At 44.0% G+C, this 19,047-nt stretch overlaps 1 protein-coding gene across 4 annotated transcripts in view; it reads left to right on the top strand.

The window, feature by feature from the left end:
* SNX29 (sorting nexin 29) overlaps positions 1–19,047 on the top strand; it is a 520,598-nt gene that overhangs the window by 173,005 nt on the left and 328,546 nt on the right. The window contains exon 15 of one of the 4 annotated variants that reach the window (XM_073542896.1): positions 1,783–3,053. The exons of the other annotated variants lie outside the window; for them this stretch is intronic. Within the exon in view, the coding sequence (XP_073398997.1) occupies positions 1,783–1,796 (14 nt within the window). The 3' untranslated portion in view covers positions 1,797–3,053. Of the gene's footprint in view, positions 1–1,782; positions 3,054–19,047 lie in introns of those variants that run through there. 4 annotated transcript variants of the gene reach the window in all.

Genomic DNA, 19,047 nt, shown 5'->3' with positions numbered 1-19,047 from the left:
AAAACCTATGGTGAGTGGAGTCACATTATAAATGTTATAATTAAATGATAAGTATGCACTGCTAAACTACAGCCGCGTCCATAGCCCCGCCCCCTTATGACCAAATCCCCGCCCCAGTCACACCTCAATCCCCGCCCTGCCGGGCCATGGAAGAATGGTCTTGCTTGAAGCCGGTCCCTGGTGCAAAAAAGGTTGGGGACCACTGCTCTATATAATATGACTTTCACCTTTTGTATCAAGAACTGAAATAAGTGAACTTTTTGATGATATTCTAATTTTGTAAGAAACATCTGTAGATGCTCAAGCAACTCGTTTAAGGTGCCCATACAGCTAACATTAGCTATCAGAATGCTCATTTGGTTGTGAGTCATCTCTACCGACTCCATCATAAACCTGAATACTTGGCTTGGTTGAACATGAAGATATTTTTAATGAGGAGTGTTGTATAAGCCAATGCCAGACTTCTATGGTGGAAGCCCATCTTTCATGGGAACAAAAAGATTGGGCGGTGTAATTCAGCATGCCCTGTTCCTCTCTCACAAGAAAGACTATGTGAAGGTCATGAGGACCTCTTAGGCTAGTTTCACACTAGCGTTTTGGAGCGCAGCGACGGCCTGCGCATGGCCGCCGCTAAGCCCCGCCCCCTGCTGCGCCCTCGCCGGTAGCTCCGCCCACCGGGGCATGACGCTGCATGCGCCCTGCGTCCCCTATCTTTATCACAGGGGGCGCAGGCCGTGCGCAGTATGCGTTTGGCGGCGCATGCGTCCTTTTGACGGTGCGACGACCTGCGCCAAACGCAACCTGCTGCATTTTGGTTGCGTCGGCGCACCGTCAAAAAGGCGCATGCGCAAGCATGATTTCAAAAAATGAATTGAGATTAATTAATACATTAGTTCAACTGTGATACTTTGAACCCTGACATTTGCACCAGATGACATGTGACCTTTTTGGCGCTGTTTCTTGGCGCCGTTTTTTTAAATCATGCTGTATATAATCTGTGACAGTTCTGTTTGATCATATATGTCAACCCCTGAAGAAGAAATGGTACACATTTCGAAACGCGTTGGGAAATAAATGGATTAATCTTTCTCTTAAATATTGGATTGGTGAATTTATCTGGTAGCGCACAAAAGTCCAAGAATTTATTCCAAAATCTGATGTGTAAGCGGTCGCGGAGCTGACCTTTGGACGTGCAGCAAGCAGATTACTGATCCTACATGCCTGAACCTCTCCTAAAAAGGGTGAGTATAATCTAATCTACTTCTCCAGCATTAACCCGGATAAGACCCTATTGCGCTTTTTTGTTCCTTTAGATTTGACACAACCGAGTGACTTTATTTTCACTAAAGGGTTGAAACAAAAGCGCAATAGGGTCTTATCCGGGTAAAATGTACAAATACTGAAAGTATTAAACTCACCTTCTCAAAGAGAAAATAAAGCCTGTATAGTAAGTCAGCCTGCTGCACGTCCAACGGTCCACAGCGGAACCGTACCACAGTTCAATAAGGAATAAATTCTTGGACTTTGAGTGCGCTGCCAGACAAATTCAATAACCACACAAGGTTAAAAAGTTAACCCTTTAATCCCTACGCGTTTCGAAGCATAACGCTTCTTCTTCAGGGGTTGATACATGACTTTTGATAACTCCTTCAATCAAATTAAGAATTAACGGCATTGTCCAGTACGTCTACATTGATGGCCTATCCTTAGAATACGTCATCCAGATCATGTTAGCGGAGGTGTGGGACTTGTCAACCCTAATGATCAGCTATTCTTGTCTAGATGTGATTAGTTGAACATCGAAGCTCCATCAACTGTATACTGGTTGCGCAATGGAACATCGGAGCTCCATCAAATGAATACTGGTTACACAACGGAACATCGGAACTCCATCAACTGTATAATGGTTGAGCAACGGAACATCGGAGCTCCATCAAATGTATACTGGTTACACAACGGAACATCGGAACTCCATCAACTGTATAATAGTTGCGCAACGAACATCGGAGCTCCGTCAAATGTATACTGGTTGCACAATGGAACATCGGAGCTCCATCAACTGTATAATAGTTGCTCAACGGAACATCGGAGCTCCATCAACTGTATACTGGATGCGCAACGGAACATCGGAGCTCCATCAGCTGTATACTGGTTGCGCAACGGAACATCGGAGCTCCATCAACTGTATACTGGTTGCGCAACGGAACATCGGAGCTCCATCAACTGTATACTGGTTGCACAACGGAACGTCGGAGCTCCATCTACTGTATACTGGTTGCACAATGGAACATTGGAGCTCCATCAACTGTATACTGGTTGCGCAACGGAACATCGGAGCTCCATCAACTGTATGCTGATTGCACAGCAGAACATCGGTGCTCCATTAACTTTATAGTGGCTACAGCAGCGTAGTTCAGATCCATTCCTATTAATTAGTATTAGGGCAGATGTGCAGTACCCGACCGCGGCCACTCTACAGTCGACGGAACTGTGTTGTGCAGCTCCGCAACTGAGCCATTCTGGTCACCACCAGCACTGGGAACAGCTGATTGGCAAGCTGTCGGGTGTCACACCCCCACTGATCAGGAATTGATGACTAAAGACAACCCCTTTAATAGTCAAGGTGCTGTACAAAGCCCCTACTTCCCATCACAAGCAGTAGGTGCTCTCTTACCATCTCCCTTTGGAGTATAGCCAGATATGTTTTGGGTAAACAGAGAGGCAATTCTGTAACTTTGTCGAACAACCCGTTGTGTATAATTTATGTTGTGTTTTGCTTTTGCCCTTTAGATATGGACGAGACAATTTGTAGAAGCGAATTACATAAATATATTTTATTTTAGTGTTTGATTACTCACAAAAATGTCATATATTCTTCAGCACAGTCTGTTTTTTTACTTGAACATCTGCTCCAAATATCAAACATTTTGATAACCATTTTAATATTTAATGTGTATGATTCATGATCATATGCTTGGACTGAGTGATCCTGTTTTTTTGGTGAATACATATTTTTGATGCCTTTTAATAAAATTGTATTGTGAGCGAGGAGCAAACATCCGTCTTCGTACCGTAGAGCAAGAAATCTGGAAGTGTTTAACACTGTGGGCTAAGTTTATGATTTATATTTTTGCTTAGAATTATAGAAATTTTCCACGTTTTTAAGTTTTGTTTATGCTTGTTATAAAGTAATTATAGGAAACTGTGTAGTGTTTTATGTTTAAAATATGAAGATCATATCACAAAAACAGCCAATAGCGAGATATTGCTATGGATATGTAAACACTTGCTTATTAGTCCGATTCTGAGATCTCCTCGTATCCCCAGTTTGAGATGCAACACATTGTCCCGTTCAGAATTCTACGAAAGAGTTATATATGGTGTATTGTTAATAAAAATCTGCTTTTAAAGGGAACCTGTCACCCCCCCCCAAGGCGTTTTTAAGTAGAAGAGCCACCTTCAGTAGCACTAAGGCTGCACTCTGTGAAGGTGGCTCTTCTGTTTCTGACCCCCAGTAACGCTGAAATATTAACTATTATAAATCTCCCCATACCTGTAATGTGTCCCATAGGTATGGTGTGTCCCCCTGAAGCAGCCGCCTCCCCGCCGTCAATCATGCCCGCACTGCACTGCCTCCTCCTGCCTTGCTGTCGCTGTTACATGGCTCAGCGCAGGCGCCCGCCGGTAACAGTTCTCGAGCATACGCTGTGCGCGCTGCCAGGGAACTGACATCAGGCTATCGCGCCTGCGCGTTTTGCAGTCTCCAGATTCCCAGCCCCGCAGTGTGAATACATCATAAAACACTGCGGGGCGGGATCTGGCGCCTGCGAAACACGCAGGCTCGATAGCCTGATGTCAGTTCCCGGGCAGCTCGCACTGCGCATGCCCGGGAACTTTTACCGGCGGACGCCTGCGCTGAGCCATGTAACGGCGACAGCAAGGCAGGAGGAGGCGGCGCAGGGCGTTTTGCAGTCTCCAGATTCCCAGCCCCGCAGTGTGAATACATCATAAAACACTGCGGGGCGGGATCTGGCGCCTGCGAAACACGCAGGCTCGATAGCCTGATGTCAGTTCCCGGGCAGCTCGCACTGCGCATGCCCGGGAACTTTTACCGGCGGACGCCTGCGCTGAGCCATGTAACGGCGACAGCAAGGCAGGAGGAGGCGGCGCAGGGCGGGCATGATGGACGGATGGTAGGCGGCTGATACAGGGGGCCACACAATACCTATGGGACACATTACAGGTATGGGGACATATTTATAAAAGTTAATATTTCGGTGTTCCTGGAGATAAGAAACAGAAGAGCCACCTTCACAGAGTGCAGCCTTAGTGCTGCTGAAGGTGGCTCTTTTACTTAAAAATGCCCTGGGGGGGTGACAGGCTCCCTTTAAGTATCTGAATCTCATTAAAAAAGAATGTCAGCTGGTTTTCTACTTAATCTGAGAGCAGCATGACATGGGGGCTGAGATCTTGAGTCCAGTGATGTGTCATATGCTGGTTTGCCTGCTGTCATTTTGACATATTTTCTGTTTTCCCTACTGCAGATCTAGCAGTGCTTAAAATGCTGATCCCTGTATAACCCCACCCCCACCATTGATTGGCAGCTGTCTGTGTAAACAATATATTGACAGTGGTGGGGGCGAGGTTATGTAGAGCAGTTGACTAGAAGGCATGAGACAGCTAGTCCTGTAGTGATAATATCCTGCTGATTAAACACTGATTTTGCTGAAGCACCAATACGCAGTCTAGTAAGTTTCACATTGCTGAAATCATCATCTTTACCCTTACATCATGCTGCTATTAAATTACATAGCAAAAACCTGCTGACAAATTATTTTTTAAGACCTGTGCAACTAAGCACTATGGGGTAGAACTACTTGATGTTTTTGTATTTTTGTATTCAGGATAACCAAGTTCTTTTTTGTCTTTGCCATTGCTCTGCTTGTTCAGGATCATGACATCACTCAAGTTTCTACTTCTTTTCGAGCTTAGAGCACTTCCCTAGTTATTTTTTTACATTTTCATGTGTGTAAGCATTATATAAGTAGTAGCATCCTCACCGATCGTTGCCTCCTCCTGGTTTCAACGGCACTCCGGTTCGTTGTGGCACAACCTGACTGCATCTGTAACCTGCCGGATCACCACGAGGAGCGGCATTTACTCTCTCAATGTACGTCTCGTTATGAGTCTCATAAATTTGCATTGAGAAAATTCGTAAAGTGACCTGTTCCGCCTCCAGCAGTGCCATTCGACAGGTTACAAATGCAGTCCTGTGGAGCTCCGCCGAAACTGGGAGAAAACGACGACCGGTGAGTATGTTACTACCTTCATGTCACTAACATGCATGATACCTAACAAAGGGAATCGTTAAAGAAAATCACTGGTGTAATGCTTTATAATCTGCTGATAGGCATCTGCTAAAAATATGACATCAAGCCTTGATTTCGTCTTTTCGACCAGATCTTTACTAGTCTTCCACGTCAACGCTTTTTTAAAGTAAAAATAGGACTTTTGTTCTCCCTCAAACCTTTTCTTATTCCCGGTAGACTTTAAAGGGAAGGTGCCATCCAAAAATTTTTTTTTCAGCAATTGAAAAAATGTGAAGAATTAATGTTTACATTTTCTTAAAAAATATTATCATGTTTTTAATGTTGTAAAATATGAAAAATAATTTTAAAAAGTTTGGCATTTCCACTTGTTAACACTAGGGGGAGCAGCTACTGAAATTTGGCACAAAAACCTAATGTACAACTAGCTCACATTACTGCACTGCAGTAATTATGGGCGGAATCTGCTGACATGGGTGTGGTGTCACTCCTCTCCTCCCCTTCTGGGTGTTTGCTAAGAGAAAAGAGAGGATGACATCTAGGAACACAGTGAGCAGCCATTTTGATGGGGCCTGCAAAGTTACTGACTGTCTTTGCATGCAAAGTCTGGATCAGGACAGGTCATCAATCAGCAGAAATGTGTCCTGGATTTCTGTGGACCAGACAAGCAGACGGTCCATCCATGTGTATAAAACACAGCGCTCTATGTACAATCCCTGGCACCGAACAGGGCGCCCCCCATAGAGCAGCACACTGCTCTCCTGAAATACTCTGTGCTGCTGTCGCCCTGCTCCTTCCACCATATATCAGGCCTCTGTCGCCTCGCTTTCACACATCGCCAGGACGGGATCTGAGGAGAGGAATGGAGTCTTCGGTCACCGAGGATGGCAGGCAGCAAGGATTCTGGGAGTAGGGTGACAGCAGCACAGAGTATTTCAGGAGAGCAGTGTGCTGGTCACAGAGGGAGATATATGGTGGAGGAGCAGGGTGACAGCAGCACAGAGTATTTCAGGAGAGCAGTATCACACGGGATAGGATTAGATACGCGGCTCAGCAGTCAGTATTACACAGGGTAGGGTTAGATACACTTCTCAGCAGTCAGTATCACACAGGATAGGATTAGATACACAGCTCAGCAGTCAGTATCACACAGGATAGGATTAGATACACGGCTCAGCAGTCAGTATCACACAGGAGAGGATTAGATACATGGCTCAGCAGACAGTGTCACACAGGATAGGGTTAGATACACGGCTCAGCAGACAGTATCACACAGGATAGGATTAGATACACGGCTCAGCAGACAGTATCACACAGGAGAGGATTAGATACACGGCTCAGCAGACAGTATCACACAGGATAGGATTAGATACACGGCTCAGCCGACAGTATCACACAGGATAGGATTAGATACACGGCTCAGCAGTCAGTATCACACAGGAGAGGATTAGATACATGGCTCAGCAGTCAGCATCACACAGGATAGGATTAGATACACGGCTCAGCAGACAGTATCACACAGGAGAGGATTAAATACACGGCTCAGCAGTCAGCATCACACAGGATAGGATTAGATACACGGCTCAGCAGACAGTATCACACAGGATAGGATTAGATACACGGCTCAGCAGTCAGCATCACACAGGAGAGGATTAGATACACGGCTCAGCAGACAGTATCACACAGGAGAGGATTAGATACACGGCTCAGCAGTCAGTATCACTCAGGAGAGGATTAGATACACAGCTCAGCGCACAGTATCACACAGGAGAGGATTAGATACATGGCTCAGCAGACAGTATCACACAGGAGAGGATTAGATACACGGCTCAGCAGTCAGTATCACTCAGGAGAGGATTAGATGTCCAGCAGATTGCCAAGTGTTTTGAAACAGCAGGGAGCAGCTCCTCCTATGTTTTGCAGGAGCAGGGGCAGCAGCTGGTCGGGTGTTTTGGAATGAGCAGCTCGGTCTGCAGGAGCTCGTCCTGGTTCCTATCCTACAGCTGGTATGTGCATAGTGAACATCCAAGCCCTGTTATGCTGGAACAGTACAGCATCCAGGGCTTGCAATAGAGTGTAAATGAAGCTAAAAGAAAAGCACTGGGCTCTAATAAGATGGCGCCTGGCTACACCTACAGCTGTGATTGAGTGGCCCACAGAGGCGTGGCCAGTTCACTCCTGATGCTGCTGCAATGAAAGAGATAAGGTCCGCATCCGACTATTGTCTCTTATGCCCAGGGACTGCCGTAAATGAGCATGGAAAGTGTCGTTCAGCAACCAGAGAGTTAAGATGGCAGCCCCCAGTGGCTGCATTACTACAGAAAAAAAAATCCATACACACCACTGAGTCAAGCTTAGGGGACAATATCTTTTTATACTATTTTCTTTTTTACATTAAATTATGAAAAAACACGGCACCTTCTCTTTAAGGTAATGAATAACACTTCTAAATTTTCCCAGAGATGTCAGTGCCCATATGAGACGCCAAGTTGTCTCTCGAATTTCTTTCAGTTTCTTTTTTTTTCTAAGTGTTGAGTTTAATGCGATAAGTGTAGTTTTGCAATATAACACATTTTTGACCTTGGCTCTAGTGACATCATCTGTGCAGATGAAACCATTCACACAAAGCTTTAGAATCAGCAGGACACTGCTAGATTTATTTTCCACCACAGCAGTGCCTTGGGAAGATCTCTCGGCTATCTTTATGCATTGATTTAAGACGAAAGGCAAAAGGTGAAAATGCAGACTGTGCAGTTTTTAGGATGTTTGTCCTTTTAGCAGCTTTCCATCATTTCAGGTTTTTGGCTCTGGATGCCCTGCTTCTAAATATATAATTTAGGTTTTTTAGAGTAGCAGTTAAGTACGTCATAATGTATTTTATCCCTCCACAAGTCTGTATCTGGTTCTTCCAAATCCTATGCATCTGTAGCGAATATGGAATGTCCTGTTTTAGAGATTGTTTCCTGTTGTGATTCTATAAATAGCCTCTTTAATGAGAAAGAGGACTTGATCTCTAGCGTCACCTATTTTATGCAACGATCTGAAAATTCAATGTCGACACCTATAATGAGCTTTGCCACAAGATTTAGGATAAGAAGCCCAACCAAAAACTCATGTTTTGGGAGTGTTTTCCCCTCCTCAGTGCTAAGCAGGAGATCTAATTTGGCTAAGTGAAAAGAGGCTATTGATCGCCTCTCTTGTTGAAGCTAAAAGTCAGTATAGACACTTTAATAAGCCTTGCCACATGATTTAAGAAAACAAGCCAAACCAGAAACTCAGTTTGCAGACACATGTTTTGGGGTGCATACCTCTTTTCAGTGCTAAGCATGAGATCTTATTTGGCTAGGTGACGAGGCTATTGATCGCCTCTTTTTGATGAAGCTAACAGTCAGTATAGATACTTTAGTAAGCCTTGCCACCTGATTTAGGAAATTAAGCAAAGCCAGAAACTCCATTTGTAGGCACATGTTTTGAGGTGCATGCCCCTTTTCAGTGCTAAGCAGGAGATCTTATTTGGCTAGGTGGCAAGAGGCTATTGATCGCCTCTTTTTGATGAAGCTAAAAGTCAGTATAGACACTTTAATAAGCCTTGCCACATGATTTAGGATAAGAAGCCACACAAGAAATTCCATTTGCAGACACATGTTTGGGGGTGTTTGCTCCTCTTCAGTGCTAAGCAGGAGATTTTATTTGGCTATGTGAGAAGAGGCTGATGATCGCCTTTTCTTCTTGAAGCCTTCTGTGAGTTTGCAAACAGGAAAGTTCTCTTTTTTTCATATTTGAATGAATAAAGATTCATTTACGCTAGAAATGATTTACAGTAGGAAAGATTAGAACAATTATCTTGCAGTCTAAACAGGGAGCCGATCATCTGACATACAAGCAAAACACTTGTTCGCCAGGTGAAATGATCTTTTGTTTTGCACAAGCGATTATCATTCTTGGCAGCACATCATCCTGTGTAACCAGGACCTGTGCTGGCGAGAACAATTCTATCACACATCGTTTAGTGCGCTTCTGCAGCCGCTTTACCTGTGTAAACAGGTTATTGAGTAGCTGATCTGCAGTTTTAGGGTTTCTGGTCTTCAGGTGTAAATCCATGTTTAGGATCTTTGATAGAAATCATCCTTGTTTCAGGCTGTTGATCTTTGATAAATAATGTAGGATATGATAGTGGTACATGTATAGGTGTCGGGTTCTTTTACCTAAGCAGATCCTAGACCTCTACAATATAGCAGGATTATCTGACCTCCGTTACTTGCACAGAAAATATTGCATTTATCTTGATTTTTTTTTTCTTATGTGCAAATGATGGTGTGGACGATGAGTTTTGTTTCTTTCCCTTTATGCAGTTTACATATATCTTGGTGATGCATCTCACATTTATACAAGGAGATGGGCGGGCAGAAAAAAAATAATTTTAATGTCATTAGAAAAGATGCGATGCTTGATGTGTTCATATATTCCCAATGATTGCGAACAAATGATACTGTATTAAAGGATTGTCATTGACTTGCCATAGGTCATCAATGTCTGAATGGTGGGAATGTCACACCCGGCATCCCTGCTGATCAGCTGTTCCCAGTGCCAGGTACTGCACACCCACCCTATATTGATTTGAACATGTGGATGTGCAGTACAGAGTCACAGCCACTGTACAGTTGATGGAGCTGTGCAGTTGAGCAACTGAGCAGTTCCGTCCAAGATCGGGAGCAGCTGATCGGCAGGGGTGTCGCACCACCATCTACATCGATGACCGATCTTAAGGTTAGGCCATTGATGTTGAAGTCCTGGACAGCTTCTTTAAATGCCTACAAAGTGTTTAACCTCCACTGTAATCTGCTTGTCATGTTCCAGGTTGGATATGACAGGTTTTTGAATAAGTAACCTTTTTTTTCCTTTGAGCTGGTTGCTTAGAGTTGGTTTTGCCCCCGGTGGCCATTAGGTTTATTACACAGTGGTGTCTTTTGTTCTAGTTTGCCCCCCGGTGGTGGTGAGCGTTATTGCATGGGAATCTCTAACAGGTATGAGACTCTGGCTCCTAACTATAAAGGTGTGTCAGGTGTTCTCACTCACTGTTGGTGATATTGGTGTTTTCCAACCATCATTGGTGAAGAAAGGAACTTGAGAAGAGTCCCGGGCAACCCAGTCAGAATCCTGGAGTGGCACCTATGGTGTCAGCGAGGAGTTCTTGTAAAGCTTGAAGGAGTGGCAGCTATGGTGTCAGTGTGGAGTTCTTGCAAAGCTTGGTGGAGTGGCAGCTATGGTGTCAGCGAGGAGTTCTTGCAAAGCTTGGTGGAGTGGCAGCTATGGTGTCAGCGAGAAGTTCTTGCAAAGCTTGGTGGAGTGGCAGCTATGGTGAAAGCTGCACTCAGATTCTGGACTCTTGCTGGAAGAGAGCTGCACTCAGATGCTGGACTCTGTTGCTGGAAAACTGCACTCGGATGCTGGACTCTGTTGCTTTAAAGCTGCACTCAGATGCGGGACTCTGTTGCTGGAAAGCTGCACTCAGGTGTTGGATCCGGTTGGAGGAAAAGATGCACTCAGGTGTCGGACTCTGTTGCTTGGAGCATTAGTAACAGAGCAAAGCTAAGTGGTGTTTCCCTGTTTGTCACTTTCCTCAGTGTGTGTTTTAGTGCAGTGGTGGGATTAGTTTCTGCACCGTCCACTTCACTAGTAAGGGATTGATTCAGGGCGAGCTAGGGATTTCAGGTATCCTGATCGGCGCCCGGTGCGGAACCGGCCTAGGGATCGATAGGAGTGTAGAGACACTGACTCAGGGGTGTGCAGGAGGTCTCCACGTCCCCGTTCCCTTTTGCAGGGCCACCATTGTAATTGTTTTCCTGGTTTTCCCCTTTATTCTGAAATTCGCCCTGCTGGAGGCGGTGTATCCAGACATACGTGTACTACTGAAATTCGCCTGCTGGAGGCGGTGTATCCAGACATACGTGTACTACTGAAATTCGCCTGCTGGAGGCGGTGTATCCGGCTGCTCGTTCTATTATTTAAATTCGCCCTGCTGGAGGCGGTGTATCCAGGGTCACGCGTGTCATATAAATTCACCCTGCTGGAGGCTGTGTGTCCAGTCTCACGTGACCATGACACTGTTGAGTTGATAGAAATGATTGTTTACTCACAACATCTCCACACGACACGTTAAACATTACACAACTCACATTGCAATCAATGGTCTCTCCATAATACTTGAGCTTGCTTTATTGTCCAGAACGTGGAACACTTTTTACAGCCACAGTCCACTTTATATGGGGAGGATTCCTGAGTAATAAAACTAATAATTGCTCTAATAGGGTAATTGATTATTCCTGTAAACCCCTTAAGGCTATGTGCACACGTAGCAGAAAATTTCTGCTTAAAAACCGGACTCCCTTCCCAGAAACCACGCGTTTTTTTCTGCCCGTTCTCTGCGCGTTTTTTGCGCAAAAATGCGCAGTTTTTATGCGTTTTTTTCCTCGCGGTTCCAGACCCATAGAAATAGCCAGAAATGCGGAAAAATCAGCGAAATTAATGAGCATGCTGCGTTTTTTAAGCGTTTTTTCGTGGTAAAAAACGCATCAATATGCACAAAAATTGCAAAATGCATAGAAATGAATGGGAAGCTTATTTGTAGCGTTTTTATAGCGGATTTATTGGCAAATCCATGCACACAGCATAAAAAGTAACTGTTTGATTTTTTTTCATAATTTAATCGGACAAGTGAAGATAAAAAAATTGTAACAAACCTTATTATAGAAATCTGCTTCTTTCCCCGTATGGACTGATTTTTCCCTCCTAAATTCACAAGTAAAATCTATAGATGTAAAGACTTTTGCATTACTGAGATAGGAGATGACAGTTGGTGCTCATAAAATTCTATGGAGAGGGAAAGGAGGGTTGCGCTAGAGGTAGAAGCAGACATTCTGCTGCAAGTTGAACCTAAAATGATAGGGACAATTTAAGAGGTCTGCTTGGGGTAGAAGCACACAAAAGGGCAATACCGCAAGATAAATGAGGGTGAGAGTGATAGTAGAGCTCACCTGGGCCTGCTTACCTGTGGCTGGAGATAAAATCATTCCAGATAGCAATTCACATAAGTAGACAGATCACGGTTCTTGGGCTGTGCTTGCAGGAATGAAGAAACCTCGACAGTATAAAATTATTTTTTTTTACACCAATGCGTTTCAGTGCTGGATTGGTTCTTTTTTCAAGATTATATACCAAGTGTGCAAGACACCCTGCCAGTGAGCTTTAAAGGTATGTGCAGACATTCAGTAATTGGCAGCGATTTGGACGCAGCACTTGTCCGCTGCATCTAAAGCGTTGCCGGCTGAAATAATTGAAGAAATGCCCCTAAAGCAGAGTCGGCGTCAGCACCTGGACAAGTGCCGAGGCCCTGAGCAGACGAGTGAGCCCACCCGCCGCTTGCTTAGGGCCCCGGTATTTGCAATGCTTGCCTCTCCCCGTCCCTGCGCTGTAGAGTCTTCCGCGTCTTCTGACTTTGTGACGTTTCAGATCAGAGGGCGCGATGACGTCATTAGTGTCTGCCCTCTGCCTGAACAGTCAGTGCAGAGAGCTGGAAGACGGTGACGCTGAGGAGTTCGGAGCAGAGAAACGGCCGTGATGAGAGGTGAGTATTTCATTTTTTTTCATGTTTGGAGCATCATATTAGGCCCCTCAAATACTGGAGCGTCATATGGGGTCCATCAAGTACTGGAGCATTATATGGGGCCCATCATATACTGGAGCATTATAAGGGTCCCATCATATACTGGAGCATTATATGGGGCCCATCATATACTGGAGCATTATATGGGGTCCATCATATACTGTATGGAGCATTATATGGGGCCCATTATATACTAGAGCATCATATGGGGCCCATCGTGTGCTGGAGCTTCATATGGGGCCCATCGTGTACTGGAGCATTATGTGGGGCCCATCGTGTACTGGAGCATTATATGGGGCCCATCATATACTGGAGCATCATATGGGTCCCAATATATATGGAGCCTCATATGGGGACAATCATATACTGAAGCATTATATGGGGTCCATCATATACTGTACGGAGCATTATATGGGGCTCATGATATACTGGAGCATCATATGGGGCCCATCATATGCTGAAGCATCATATGGGGCCCATCATATGCTGAAGCATCATATGGGGCCCATTATATATGGAGCCTCATATAGAGACCATTATATACTAGAGCATCATACAGGATCTATCATATACTGGAACATAATATGGGCTCCATCTTATACTGGAGCATTATGTGGGGCCCATCATGTACTGGAGCATTATATAGGGCTCATCATATAATGTATAAAGCATTATATGGGGCTCATTCTTGGGAAATCTTTCCTCATTCCTGGAAAAAATCCTGGAAAACAGAATTCACAGAAGATTTGGGAAGGGCAAATGTTGTCCCTATCTTCAAAGAAGGAAAGAAGACGGACCCAGGAAATTACAGGCCAATGAGCCTTAAGGCCTCATTACATTTAGCGATTCCCGACCACGATATGACCCGGTCAGGATCGCTGGTACATCACTAAATGGTCGCTAGTGAGCAAACAGGCAGATCTTACTAGCGATTCTCGGCGGTCGTTACTTACCTGTCAGATGCGGCGATGATGAACGTCTTCCGCCCGCGTCCATGGCTCGCTCGTTGGTTCCAGCAGGAAGCCGAGGACGAGAAATGGACCAGGCCGATCTTGCGCAATTAGCGATATCCAGCGGGGAGCCGGGTCGGAGGTGGCTGTCACATGTAGCGATATCGCTACCGATATCGCTGCTGCGTCACAAAATCGGTGACGCTTTAGCGATATCACTAGCGATATCGCTCTGTGTAAAGCCCCCTTAACTTCTGTACCAGGAAAGATATTTGAACAAATTATTAAATAGTATGTACTTGGATAAGAAAACAGAAAGTATCCAGAGCCAGCATAGGTTTGTAGCAAATAAGTCATGCCAGGCTAATCTAATTTCCTTCTATGATAGAATCACTGACTTGGTGGATCAGGGAAATGAGGTAGATATAGGTTATCTTGATTACAGCAAAGCATTTGATAAAGTATCTCATACTATCCTTATTGAAAAAATGAACAAGTATGGGATTGACAAGGCTACGGTTAGGTGGATTCATAACTAGCTCAGTGATCATGCTCAAAGAGCGGTAATAAATGGTTGCACATCCAATTGGAGACTCTTTGGCCTAGGGCACACGAAAACCTGGAGACGTCCCTGCCCTACAGGGAAGGGGGAAAAGGAGGAAGTGAGAGGAATGAAAGAGGGGGATAAACGGTTTGTGGGAAAATATAATAAAAACAGAGGAAGTAAAAACTGCGCACTTGTGAAAGCCTATGTTCACAAGTTGCGTTTTTGTTGCGTTTTTTTCTGCAGGCAAATCTTGCTCTCTTGGCAGTAAAGAAGCTGCTTAAAAAAGTCGGTTTTGTTGCCTATTTTTTGTGCGTTTTTCATGCCAATACAGTTTAGTGCCTGCTGTTCCTGAGTTTTCTACACCAAAAAGGCAGCAAAATCTGATACCTGTGATTTTTGCTGCCTTTTTGCACATGCACATTGCTTTTTCTGGGTGAAAAACGCTGACAGAAGTGACATGCTGTAGTTCTCAATAACGCAGTAGAAAAAAACAACGTGTATGCATGAGATTTCTAAAATTTCATCTCCTTTGCTGGTTGTGTAAAACACAGCTTTTAATTTGCATTAGAAAAGCAGTCAGTAAAAATGCAACGTGTGAACATAGCCAAAGGGTTGATAAGGAGTTAAGCCCCGTTCTCACATAGCGAGATCGCTGAAGCGATTTTGTGACGCAGCATCGACCTCGCCAGCGATCTTGCTACATGTGACACGCAGCGGCGACCGGCCCCCCCGCTGGATATCGCTGATCGTGCTCGAATGTCCTGGGCCATTTTTTCGTCGTCGGCGTCATGCTGGCCAGCATGCATCGCTGTGTTTGACCCGACAAGCGACCTCGTTGGCGACGCAGAACTCAGGAACGCAGGTGGGAATCGTCACAAAAGCTGCTGTGTGACAAGGTACCAACGACCTCCTGGGATCGCTGGATGGTTGCTGCATCGCTGAAGAGATCTGCCTGTTTGGCAGCTTACTAGCGACCATTTAGCGACGCACCAGCGATCCTTACCAGGTCGTATCGTTGTCGCTAAGTGAAACGGGACCCTTAAGTAAGCCAAGAAAAATGCAAAAAAGAGGGGGAGGAAAAGAAATTTAAGCAAGAAGAAAAAAGGGAAATGAGAGGTAAAATTCAAGGACGTATTCTGACAAAATAAACCATGAAATGTAATGGAACCTTTCGCCTTTCTATTTATTTTATTCTGTGTCCCTTTTATTAAAACTCAGTGCATGTCTTATTTTCACCTGATGTTTTCTTCTTTGAGGATCAGACTTGACCATGCAGTTTGAGGCTCAGCTAAAACACTGATGGCACAAGTAAGCCAGCTGTTGTTAAAGGATCCATTGTTTGATACGACAAAAACAGAATGTGCCTTGAGAAAGAATTATAGCATTGAATCTAAATCTCTCCACTTTGCAGTTTTTCGGTTGATAATGTCTTATAGAACAGTAGTCAGAGGAGAAAACTCTGAAGATTTCCTTGCACACAGAAGCTGGCGTAGCAGTTGGAGAATGACTAACCCTGCGGAGTGGTGCGAAAGTGACACTATGAATACTGATGGTATGGATCTGACTCATTTGTGACCTTCATGAATGAGAAGGCTGCAATCACAGTACCTTCACGTGTGTTGTCTTCTTGTCGTACCATACTTTGTTTACTCTTACCATTGCCAAAACCTTTCAGTTTTCTTATTCTCCCCATGGAGAAGCAAGAAAAAAAAAAAAATGGTAATGAAGCAACTTGCTGCAAAATCTAATAATCATAATTCCACAATAACTATACGGGCTAACTAAACATTTTTTTAAAGGAGTTAGCGTGATTGTGTATTGCAAAACTTAAATTAGAGATACCAGGAAGCTTTTTTTTTTTTTTTTTTTGTTACAGCTGTAATTCAAAGGAATTATTGGGGAACACATTTACTTAAAGGAAAATGATAATCAGAAAATGACCTGTTGTTTAAATTAGGTTTCTGTATTTAAATGTATTTTTTTCTTTTTACTTATTTTTGGCCTTTTTTTAAACAATCTGTACTAAAAATAAAAGTAGAAATCTTGCAATTTTCACACTGGCCACTGGGGCGTTTTTACACTTTAACTTCCTGTTGGTTTTAGGAAACAACATGTGTACATAACAAAAGTGGTCAGACCCTGACGCTATTTTTTGTATTGATATGTCTTAATGAGTGTGTGCAAAGGCCATTGTGAAGGGAGGGGGAACAGAGTCTGGTGTGACATCCCCTATTGTGAATGGTGGATCCTGTGTTATCAGCTATGTATGCTGCATCTGATGAAAAGGAGTTTGCTGAAAACTCTTCCTTAAAGGACAGGAAATATAAAACGAAAATCGTCCCAGCTGCCAATGTAAAAAATTGTAAGATTACTAGTGTTGCTTTTTTTAATATACCGTACTTTGTGTATGATGGGGGAAAAATTGCTTTTTTTTAAAATAAATGTTACAAATAAAACCTGATCTAAAAAGTAATTCATTTTCTGGTTACAGCTTCGTTCGAAGCTGGCGTTTACAAGCCTGTGTTAAAGGGAACCTGACACCAGAATTTTCCCATATAACCTAGAGCCACCACTTTTCAGCCCCATGTGACATCATTCTAATATGCTTGTATATATGACTCCAATTCGCCCTACAGGTCAGAAAAGACCTTTTATTAAACTTCCTAAAAGGGTGGTTCTGTCTGATGGACGTCTCTAGTCTTGGTCTGATGCCTCCTCTCTTCTTGCGATGCCGTCCTCCTTCTCTGCTTCATGTAGATGATGCATCCTACGTCATTCACACAGTATTCCCCTTCGCACTCCTTTGCAGGCACACTTCTCTCTGCCCTGCCAAGGGCAAAATACGGTTCTCCACAAGCGTGGGTAAAGGTCAAAGGGCGCCGGCGCATGTGCATTGCGGTACTTTACTCTGCCCTTGGCAGGACAGAGAAAAGTGTGCCTGCACAGGAACGTAAAGGAGAACACTGTGGGGATAAAGGAGGATGTGTCATTTGCACAAAGCAGAGGAGGAGCATGGCATCGCAAGAAGAGAGGAGGCGCCCATTGGACCTAACCGCCCCGTAGGTGATTTTAATAAAATCAGTTTTTTTTGCCTTACAGTTAGAATTGGAGTCATATATACAGCATTTTAGAGTGCGGTCACATGGGGTTGAAAGGTGGTGGCCGTAGATTTTATAGGAAAAATCTGGTGAAAGGTTCCCTTTAATGAAAAGTGGACTGGAGAGAAATGCAACAGTGCGAGAGTTTTTTTCCTCTTCACAGCCATGGTGTCTGTCTGGCTTTAGCCTTTTTGTCCCTCTATGCGCACTATGAAACTGAAGAATTTGTACTGTGTAAATTCATAGAATTCTTGTTTTGAATGTTGATCCAGTCTGATCGACATTTATGAACAGGAGGCAAAACTTTCAGTTTAATAGCAGATTGACTCATGTCTCATATTTTCCCTTTTAAAGGCAAACTGGTTTGTGCCCCATGCTGTTATTTTTTGTTGCTTTTGTTTTTTTTTTTTCCTTTTACCAGAATCAGATTTTTAAAGTTTATCCATTCAGTCTCCCTTCATGCAGATCTTCTCATTTCCCTTCCCCGAGTTTGACGGACATTGTAAAGAATATGGGGGGATTTAATGTCATGCCAATCAACTGTATCATATCTGGTCCGAGATTACAATATTTCTTCAGCGTGTGTAGCTGTAACAGAATACCTGGCTCAGCAGGTGGTCCAGCCTCAGCATAAAAGGGAAAAAATCCCACTCCATCTTATCTTGTACCAAGATCTTCATGAGAACATGACCCTTTGCAGAGCCCATGCTGTGTAACTGTTTCATTCTAATTTTACATGTGAGGATTTCATAGGGAGATTTAAGGAGAATATGGAGTTATCGTGCATCCTAGATGTGCACTGGTTAAAATTTCGAGATCTCTGGAGAAGACCAAATGCCTGCCAGAGTCTCGATCCTCTCTAGTACCCCAGGGCGGGGAGCTACACAAAATAACTAGTAGAAGCCAGGAAGCAAAGCCGTGTTTGGTAAACGTAATGCTACTGTTGTGATCCGATGGGGTCAAAACCGCCGCCCTGTGACTTTACGTTGGGAAGTTATGATAAATCATAGGTTTTGGCATTTCACCTATGAAAACCCGGGCGAGAGGGGATTAGTATCATCCCGGGGGTGGAAAAGGGAGTGACCGACCAAGGGGTTAAGTGCTCATGTAAGCCAAGTGGCTGTTTCTTCTTCTAATGCTGGCTGTTCACTTCTGAGAGGGGCACGTTGTATAACGTGTTGGAAGGAGCTGGAGACAGCTGTCACCCCACAACCCCCATGTGGTCCAACTCACAAGGCCGAACATGAAGCCAGTAACTGTCATGTTTCATCTGCTTATACCTTTTGTACTATCACCTGTATTTGCATATCTAACTATTGTGCATGTAGATCCATTGTGTATATAGTGTTTTCTTTAGTCTTCCCTTATGGCGATTTAAATATAAAATTTAACCTTGGCTGCTCTTTGATTTCGATCCACAAATCCACATGTCCATGTTCTCGGTTTAACTTATATGCTACCA

Source organism: Dendrobates tinctorius, unplaced genomic scaffold (genome assembly GCF_039654945.1).
Source record: "Dendrobates tinctorius isolate UK_male_01 unplaced genomic scaffold, ASM3965494v1 ptg000129l, whole genome shotgun sequence".
Lineage (NCBI taxonomy): Eukaryota > Metazoa > Chordata > Amphibia > Anura > Dendrobatidae > Dendrobates > Dendrobates tinctorius.
The sequence above is the reverse complement of the archived record's forward strand: the minus strand, read 5'-3'. Positions and strand labels throughout refer to the sequence as shown.